Source organism: Adiantum capillus-veneris, chromosome 16 (genome assembly GCF_014529385.1).
Source record: "Adiantum capillus-veneris isolate H3 chromosome 16, ASM1452938v2, whole genome shotgun sequence".
In the NCBI taxonomy this organism is placed as follows: domain Eukaryota; kingdom Viridiplantae; phylum Streptophyta; class Polypodiopsida; order Polypodiales; family Pteridaceae; genus Adiantum; species Adiantum capillus-veneris.
In genome coordinates this window covers 65,192,551-65,202,813 of record NC_140946.1, presented here as the reverse complement: position 1 = coordinate 65,202,813, position 10,263 = coordinate 65,192,551, and the positions used below count along the sequence as shown (strand labels likewise).

Below are 10,263 nucleotides of genomic sequence, written 5' to 3'. Positions count from 1 at the left end.
ATCTTATTTTATTGATGGTGATTGTCATTTATGTAACTTGACATGCATTGAGTGTTGAAATTTATATAGCTTGACGTACATGTACTCCCCTCTCCCTCTCCATCTCTACAAACAAACTCCTTGCTTGATATTACTTATGGTTTGAGAAAAAACTATCAATAATGGTTCAATTGAGTAGGTGATGTTGTAGTGCAAGATGCTGTAAAGTACATGAATTACTTCAGTTGACTTCATTGAGTTATATTTTTTGCAGGTGAATTTTTGGTATACTGTTGATTTATCATGTCTATGTTAGAGAGAGAGAATGGGGGTCGTGGAGTGTCCCAAATGTAATTTTCCCTCATATATATATCACATTCTCTCTATCTCTCCCTTGTTGTTATCCCTCACCACTCCCACCGAGAGAGAGAGAGAGAGAGAGAGAGAGAGAGAGAGAGAGAGAGAGAGAATGGAAGATCAAAGTAAAGAAAGCTCTTTGCTGTCGTTTACAGTGGTGGTGATATATATATATATATATATATATATATATGGAGAGAGAGAGGTGGGGGTGGTGAGGGATAACAACAAGGGAGAGATAGAGAGAATGTGTTATATATACATACACACACACACACACACACACACACACACACACACACACACGCACGCGCATATATATACATACATACACACACACGAATATATATGTGTGTGTGTGTTATATACGTGTGTATGTATATATATGTGTGTGTGTGTGTGTGTGTGTGTATATATATATATATATATGCATATTTTGTAGAGGAGTTGCTTAGTCATCAACTGAGTCATCAGATCTTGCCAAGTCATGCTTTACAACTAGCAGTTCGTTCTAAACCACTTCTTGATGTAACCATATATCATGCATAAATAGAGGGCCTCTGTCAGGTGTTGGCAGAAGAAGTTGTACCGAGTCTTGGGTTCACTCTGATTTTGAGTATTTTACATTGATGGAGGCGGCAGGCTCTTCTTGATTTGAGTTTGTTCTTGTTGTCACACCCACGTCTATTCATCCCCCTTCTGCTCCTACTTCACGTCATTTCTTGGTGTCACACACACACACACACACACCTGCTTCTCCTCCTTATGGTCCTACTTTAGTCCTTGCCCACTACATCCATTCAAAATCCACAATATGAGCCGTGCTACATCCCCATGACACACACTCGCGTCTCCTCATTATGAGGACGCAACCATGGACCCAAAATTCAGTAACCCACAATCGACCCAATTGGAACAGATGTTCCAAGATGTTTCGAGTACGTTGATGCAAGTAAACCACACCAATCCGACCCTCATCAATTTCATGACCTCTAATAACACACACAAATCCCACACAGATAGCAAATTTAAGCCAAAGTCATTTTTAAGACTGTCGATAGAGGATATCCTCACATGGCTCGATGACTTTGCCAATGTGGCTGAATACCGTCAATGGAATGACAATCGCAAGGCTATGGAAGTATGCACTCTTCTTGAAGGAGTAGCCACAACCTGCTTCGTGCAATAAGGTGACCAAGTTAAAGTCTCTACTAATTCAAAATTTCGCTCATCAGAACATTACACAATGTGCATTGCAACAACTAAATGCCTTCAAACAACAACAACATGAGCATGTAGCGCAATTTGCTATCAAAATGAATCAATTGTTGATAAGGGCAAATCCGGCGATGTCAGAGGAGATGAAATTATTCTTCTTATAGCCCCGGTTGCGTTATGATATAGCTCAAAGAGTGTGAGACCAAGGTCCCACATAATTTCATTCAACCAGTGAGATTGCTCAACGGATTGAAGGTAACATCCAACCAGACACATCCCCACTTCTCCCTACATCGACGTCAATAACTAGAATCCCTCCAGAGCTCCCAACACCTATGGACATTGATGTCCAGAACACCCAACTCCATGAACGGCACAACGTCCCAGATCGAGACCCACAAGACCGTCCTCAGTGTTTCTCTTGTAATAACTATGGTCATATCCGCAAGTATTGCAGGTCATGCCAGTAAATTCAACATGCTCAAATCCAAATTAGTGACTCAGCTACTTTGGTTTCTGTGCTGGAAAACATCTAGGCGGGTGGTTGGTGGAGGGAACCATTTTGCATGCTCAAGTTGAAGCAACTTTCAGCCACACGGTGTGCTCGAGTATCATCGAACTGGAACGCACCTCTCAAGAAGCCCTCTTGGACTCAGGAAGTACAATTTTGTCTATCAACCACAACGTAGTAACCCAGTTAGGATTGCAAACAATGGCAACCACACCAATCTCTGTTACGTTACCATTCCAACTAATTAGTACATTGCACCGTTAGGATCGCACAATCTCTGTTACGTTTACCATTCCAAGCAATTAGTAGATTGCACCTTTAGGATCATACAATCAAAATTCACACACACATTTTATGTTTTACCTCGCCAACTTTTTCCAGTCAGCATCGGCTACAATTGGTTTGTAGCAACATGAACACGATTGCACTTTGACGCTTGGAGTATTTCACGCTCATCCACTTTCAAGACATCTCATCTTCCACAAAATTTTACAGAAGCTCAGACTACATTGCTACTGGCCACATATGCGACAATCAATTTTTGAATTTGTTCAAAGCTGTCAAACATGCTAGGAAATCAAAAGTACAAATCAGAAGGTCAACCACTTATCCTCCGTACAAGTAGCAGAGCCGTTTGAGCTGGTTGGTTGGGACGTCATGGGACCATTCCCCACCTCTATCCAAGGTAACAAATACATTCTTGTCATCACGGAATATCTGACACGATGGTGTGAAGCGATGGCTATGCTTGATGCTGCTACCAAGACAATCACCACTGCTCTATTGCATAAAGTCATTTGTCCTCATGATTGCCCACAATAACTACTATCTGATAAAGGCACACATTTCAAAGGCGAAGTACTCACAATTCTTGCAAAATGTTAATGGATTACACAACTGTTTACCTCACCTTACCACCCCCAAACTAACGGCTTGATAGAGTGTCTAAACAGAACAATCAAACAGGTCATTAGTGCTTATGTGGATCCTTTGCATCAAGACTGGGATCAAGTCCTCCCATATGTTGTGCATGCGTATAATACAACAGTTCAAGCCTCAACACGGGTTAGGCCTTTTCGGGCACTATATGGCCGTGACCCCCGTTTTCCTCCTGACATACACATCCTCACCATTTAGCCCAAGAAGCAAGATGCGGCAGATTGGTTGACATACCTGCAACAAGCCCAACCTCTTCTTCGCAGTGCCATTCGATTGAATTTGCAGCAGGCTCAAACATGCCAAAAACGGATCTATGATGAGGATCGTTGAGCAATCGAATACCCTGACAATGCTTTAGTAATGTTGTATTATCCACTTCGTTGCCCGGGGCTCAGTGAGTCCCTTCTCCACCGCTAGATTGGCCCGTACAAAGTTTTGTAGCGCCTTCGCACCAACACCTACCACCTGCAGGGCCAATCAAATGGCTCCATCACCACAACGCACGTGATGCGCATGAAGCCTCATTATGCTCCAGTCTATTACCCTGATGCTCCAGTTAGGGGGGAGGTGTAGAGGAGCTGCTTAGTCATCAGATCTTGCCAAGTCATGCTTTACAGTAGAGCTGGTAGTTCGTTCTAAACCACATCTTGATGTAAGCAGATATCATGCATAAATAGAGAGGCATCTGTCAGGTGTTGGCAGAAGGAGTTGTACCGAGTCTTGGGTTCACTCTGATTCTGAGTATTTTACAAAACACACACACACACACACACACACACACACACATAGATGTATATATACACACACATTTATACACACACACACACACACATATCTTTAAGTACGTACACACGTACTCAAATGAGTGAGCTCAAGAAAATGTTCAAGATTGCCCCACTGATAAGAGCAAGTGAGACCGGCCATGGGTCAGGTGAGCTAGCTCACCCCACCCCTCACACTTTCGAAGGAATGATTTGGAAGATCCTTCAAATAGAGAAGGGGGGACTCGGGACTGTGTACGAGCGGAATTTTGTGGCCAAGAGTGCCTCAAGCGATTCTCTCTCCCTTCAGCATATTCTGCGTTCCAGTCAGAAGTTTCCCTGCCTCTCCTGCAAAGCGTTGCATGAGAGTCGAGACTTGCACAACAGTGAACCCAACCGTCTTTCTTTCTCTCTCTCTCTCTCTCTCTCTCTCTCTCTCTCACACACACACACACACACACACATACACACTCACTTTATCTTCATTCTGTGTATCTCCATCTCCGTTTTTGGTTTGGTGAAACTGCTGTTGGCCATGTCTGTTTCTTTGCGTGGACTATCCTACACTCATGGAGGTTCTTCAGTAAACTTCTCCTCGACATCTGTATGCGGCTGTTCATGCGCGAGATTCTGCAAACTTCCCCTGTTTTAGCCATGGCACTGCTCCATTCATTTCGAGAGGCAGGCCATATGCGGCCTGCTTACACATTCAAATTGACTAGCCTATCACCCATGAATAGGCAGCTCCATTCTCCTTATCTTCACAAATTCAACAGCTTTGCACTTCAAGTTAGACCCTCGTGGTGCCGCGTCACCTCTTCGTCGTCTTCCTCGTCTGCCTTGGAAGCTTTTCAAAGGCTGTGGGAGGCAAGGGTTTCTCCATCCCTGCATGCAATGGCGTCCCTTGCAGTGAGCCTCTCACATCTACTTTCAGCTCTAGCTGTCTTCTTACATCAGAAGACAATGAAAGCAAAGGCTAGCAGTTCCTCACTTTGTCAGCTATATGATCATGATGTCAACTCCTTGTTGGCAGAAAGCAATAGCAGTTTATTGAGGCGGAGGCTCTCTGGCTGCTTTATGGAGCAGGGCGGGCTTGCTATGGCATTAATGAGCACTACGGCAATCGCAAAGGACCATATAAACCCTGTCATAGCGACATTGTGTGCGAATCCCACATTCATGTCCGGACTTGTGGCATGGACCATTGCACAGGTTCTCAAGGTTTTTACCACGTTTTTTGTTGAACGGAGATGGGATTTTAAGATGCTACTTGGATCTGGGGGGATGCCTTCATCACATTCGGCTCTTTGTGTGGCCCTTACAACTTCGGTTGCTCTCTGCCATGGGATAAGTGATGCGCTGTTTCCAGTGTGCCTTGGTTTTAGCCTCATTGTTATGTATGATGCAACTGGTGTAAGAAGACATGCAGGCATGCAAGCTGAGGTAAGGCACTTATCTTCTCTTGGATTTCAGATGTATGTATTTGGCATTTTTCTCATGGACATGACAATGCATGTCTGATATATTTTTTCTCAGTGATAGTTACGAGAATGCATGTTGTAAAAGGAGAAATGGTGCCTCGGGAGGTTAGTTTTTAGTGAAAGCAGTACCATTCTTTCTGGTTCTGAATTGGTAATATTATGGCTCAGGATGTTCCTTATATTTCCAGCATATTTTCATGCTATGAATCAGTTCTGCTTCTCATGTTTCATGTTGTCAAATGAAAGATATTGCATTGCATCTACCTCAAAACTTTGTTCTTTGGATTGTTAGAAAGTTCAATTGTTTTAGGTGGTTCTACTTTTCCTGCAAAAGGTGGCTGAGAACGGTCATGGAGATGAGAAGGGTGAGAGTGTGTTTGGGATGAGTGTAATGGTTATGTCAAGGCCGACTGCCCCATTTGGAATCGACGGTGCAACTATATTCCTCATGATGTGTTCAGAAACCATGATCACCTAGGGGAGTGCCTCCATAGGACTAAGCAACTGAATTCAAAATTTCCATCATGATCCTAAGTCACTCCAACAGCTCTTCATGAATAGTATGTTTTGGAGGGTGGTCAAGGTTGGATTGGATTGAAAGGGACCTTTGTTGGATGTTGGGATCCACTTCATCTTCTAGCTGTACGGGTCTCATTGAGCGACCTGGGGTAGATATGCACATAGTATGATCATGCTTCCCCTTTGTATGTCCCAGCCAGGGCTGGCCAATGTGGAGGGGGAAACCACCAGTTACCGTGGGAGTTGTATCACTACAAAATCTAATGTCACGAACATGCCTCTTATGTGCCATGCGGACGTGCTACTACTATGTCCTTAGAGCCAAGTTTGCCACAAAGTCCAAGGGATTTAGTTCCAGCAATTTTGTGAGCTTGTTTGTAGGACCTACATGTCCAAACAAGCCCGTCATATAGGCATTTCCAGATTTGGAACCCTCTTGCACAAATGGTTTGTACACGTGCTCGATGGTGGTTGTTACAATTTGGTGGGCATCCGGCAACATGAGCATGTAGATTAGGTCTAGGGGAATGCATTGGTTCAAGGCGTAGGTCAAACGCATCAGCGGCTTGTGAGGTATGCCAAGAACAATTATGGAAACCTTATCTTTGCGTATTGTACTTACTAGAAATACTTCATTTACTAGATGGTAGATGAAGGTGACTAGTCTCTTGAAACCTTTTAAGGGTGAGGTGTCAGTTGACAGGGAGCCTGATAAGCAACCTGAAGTGGAAGAGAGCGAGGAGATACTTGTTTTAGAACAGGTACTGGCTCACAAAGAAAGGAAAGTGAAAGGTAAAGTGATTCAACGGTTCTTAGTGAAATTCAAGAACTATCCGGCATTGGATGCGAAGTGGATGGAGGTGGAGGACCTAGCAAATTTTCTTAAGATATTGGAATGTTACCTTGAGGTTTTCGAGCTAGCTGCCTCTATTCCGAAAGATCTCGCAGATTAGCAAGGTTGAAACCGGTGCAGATGGTGGGAAGGGGGATCAAACCCAGCACACGCCAAACTGCCTCTCTACAGCCTAGGGATTATCCGGCACCCCTAACCACACAGAAACTCACACTCACGCACACTTTCTGCAAATTTGCTGTGCTCCGGCTTGCTTTCAAACGTCCCGACTCATAATCAAACAAGGCTCTCTTGACAGCACACTATCACACATGTCTGTAAACACACCCGCAATCAATAGGAGACTACACTAGCCTCAAACGCACACAAATTGCTTGCACAATCACTCTCTTTCTCACTCCCTGTACACACACATACACAAAACCCGGAGCCAACGCTACCACGGACATGGGGCACGAGACGAGGTAGACGAGGTGATTGATGGCAAATTCAACACGGAAAATAATCCCACCGAACTGCGAACTCACTTATCCATAGCACAAAAAAAACACTCCTCATACAATGATGGCGGCTTCCCCTTGGCGACCTTCTCTCCTGCTTCACAAGCCCATGGTGGCCTCTCGCAATGGCCCTTGGCCACACATCACTTGCCGTGTGTGCAACCCCTTCAACCACCTGACTGCACCCCCTCCTTAGTCCTGCCTCACCTTGTTGAAGGCAGCCCATGGTGAGCCCCACCACGCTATCTAGCACCCCTGTTCGGACCTGTCCCCGGCTTCTCCTTGGGCCTACCTCTCGGCCTGCTCACCTCATCCGACTGCGCCCTCTCCTCATGGCGTCATCACCCTGCAGCAGCCCAATTTAAGGCAACTCCTTGTACCTGGTTGCTCTCTGCTGAAGGAGAACGAGGGGAAGTGCGACGCGAGAGAGTGCGAGAAGAAGAGCACGACGATATGGTGAACTCGCTCTACTGTAATGTGTAGAGCATAGTGAGTTCTTATTAGGTTTTTACAAAAGAATATGTGTACATACCTGGTGGCCCGCCCACTTACCTGGGCGACCACATTGGGCTTTATACCCCAACAACCTCCCACTTAAAGTCCAATGTGGTACTTTAAGTGTGAGAGAAGCTACTATACAAGCTAATATACAAGAGATGTAGAGAAGTGATGTACTACCCTACACCTAACTGCTTGCGAAAATGCGCAAAGCTCTCTGAGGGAAGTCCTTTTGTAAGTAGATCAGCAGGATTTTCTGTGGTGTGAACTTTGACAAGTTGAAGTTGCTTATCCTCGAGCATTTCCCTGATGAAATGATACTTCACATCCACATGTTTTGTCTTTGAGTGATAAACTGGATTGCGAGCCAATTGTATAGCACTTTGACTATTACAATATAACACAGGCATCTCTTCTTTGATTCCCAAATCTGTTACTAGTCGATTAAGCCAAATTGATTCTTTGCATGCGTCTGATGCTGCAACATATTCAGCCTCTGTAGTAGACTGAGTAACACAATCTTGTAATCTAGAACGCCATGATACTGCTCCACCAGCCAATGTAAAGACATACCTTGACGTAGACCTTCGGTTGTCTAAGTCACCTGCATAATCTGAGTCTGTAAAACCCTTTACACTTAGCTCCTGACTCCCATAGCATATACGCATACTCTTTGTAGCTTTCAGGTATCTCAATATTCCTTTCACTGCCTCCCAATGTTTCTTGCCTGGGTTTGACATGTATCGACTTACTACTCCCACTGCAAATGCAATGTTTGGGCGAGTAGCAATCATTGCATACATCAAACTACCCACTGCAGACGCATATGGAATCTTATCCATTTCAGCCTGTTCTTCCTCAGACACAGGACAATCTTGTTTGCTAAGTTTCACATATGGTGGCAATGGAACACTCAATGCCTTTCCCTTCTCCATATTGAAACGTTGCAAAACCTTGTTAATATACTCTGTTTGAGATAACCAAATCAACTTCTTTGATCTGTCTCTCTCAATGCGCATACCAAGTATATGACTTGCCTCACCCATGTCTTTCATGTCAAACGATTTTGCTATCTTTGACTTCAAAGCTGAAATTTCTTCCAAGTGCTTGCCAACAATCAACATGTCATCCACATACAAAATAAGGATCAGCCAACTGCCATCCTTAGTCTTCTTTGTATTTAGACAGTGATCGAACTCACTACGTTTGCAATCTTGAGAAAGCATAAACTTGTGGAATTTATGGTACCATGCCCTCGGTGATTGTTTTAAGCCATAAAAACTCTTTAATAATTGGCATACCCAATCTTCCTTGCCTTTCTCAACAAACCCTTCTGGCTGCTGCATGTAAATTTCCACATCTAAATCACCATGCAAGAACGCTGTCTTGACATCCATTTGGTGCAACACCAAATCCAATATGGCAACCAATGCAAGAAAGCATCTCAATGTAGTCATCTTGACTACCGGAGAGAAGACTTCATCAAAGTCAATGCCTTGTTCTTGCTTAAAGCCCTTGGCAACAAGCCTTGCTTTGTACTTTGGCTGACTATCATGAGCGGTGATCTTATAACTGTAAACCCATTTACAAGGTAGAGCCTTTTTGCCCCGTGGTAATTTAACTAGCTTCCATGTCTGGTTTTTATGCAGAGCTGTCATCTCTGACTGCATGGCCAATTGCCAATTCCCGGAGTCGTTCATTTGCACTGCTTCCTTGTAACATGAAGGCTCATTGCAATCAGTCAACATGACATAGTTCATAGATGGAACAAACCTATCAGGAGGTCGCGTGACACGTCCAGATCTACGCACAATAGGTGGCTCAGGCTCAGCCACAACCTGTGGTTCCAATCTATCCTGTCCTTGCTCCTCTTGAGCCCTGACATTTTGTCTTGCACGTGCAGGTCCATCTTCTTGGAAGACAACTCTTCTAATCTCCTCAACCCTCTCTGGTTTAGAATGATATTTGGATTCATTAAAGTGAACATCATTGTTGCGGACAACCTTTCTGGATTCGGGATCCCAAAGTCTGTACCCCATCTCACCAGAATTACCATAGCCTAGAAAGATGCACTTTCTACTCTTTGGCTCAAGTTTGTTCCTAAATTCCTTTGGAACGTGAGTATATGCCTCACAGCCAAAGACTCTGAGATGCTTGTATGAGGGCATTTTGCCTGACCATACGATCTCTGGCACTGAATCCTTCTGCAAAACCTTGCTAGGAGATCTATTTACAAGATGAACAGATGTTGATACAGCTTCAGCCCAAAACCCATTTGGCAGCTGTGCATTAGACAACATACTTCTGACCTTCTCTTGTATGGTCCTATTCATCCTCTCAACAACACCATTTTGAGGAGGATTGTAAGGAGCAATAAGTTCACGTCTTATACCTTTTGACTCACAAAAGTCCTGAAAGGCCTTTGAAACATACTCTCCACCATTGTCAGTGCGTAAGCATTTAAGCTTCTTGCCACTCTGATTCTCCACAAGTGTCACAAACGTTTTGAAAACACTAAACGCTTCGTCCTTGTGCTTGAGAAAGTAAACCCATACTTTCCTCGAGTAATCATCTATAAATGTCATAAAGTAAGAAGCTCCCCCTAGAGATAGGTTAGGCATAGGTCCACACAAATCACTATGAACAA

The 10,263-nt window shown here is 44.0% G+C and overlaps 1 protein-coding gene across 3 annotated transcripts in view; it reads left to right on the top strand.

Moving 5' to 3' along the window:
• Positions 1-4,026: 4,026 nt before the first annotated feature.
• LOC147439188 (Acid phosphatase/vanadium-dependent haloperoxidase-related protein) overlaps positions 4,027-10,263 on the top strand; it is a 36,986-nt gene continuing 30,749 nt past the window's right edge. The window contains exons 1-2 of one of the 3 annotated variants that reach the window (XR_015184556.1): positions 4,027-5,208; positions 5,302-5,397. Coding sequence is in view for 2 of the 3 variants with exons in the window: in XM_086485069.1 (XP_086341195.1) it covers positions 4,372-5,208; positions 5,302-5,304 (840 nt within the window). In the remaining variant the exon portion in view is untranslated. The remainder of the gene's footprint in view (positions 5,209-5,301; positions 5,398-10,263) is intronic. The other 2 variants (XM_086485069.1, XM_086485068.1) reach the window with 2 other exon arrangements.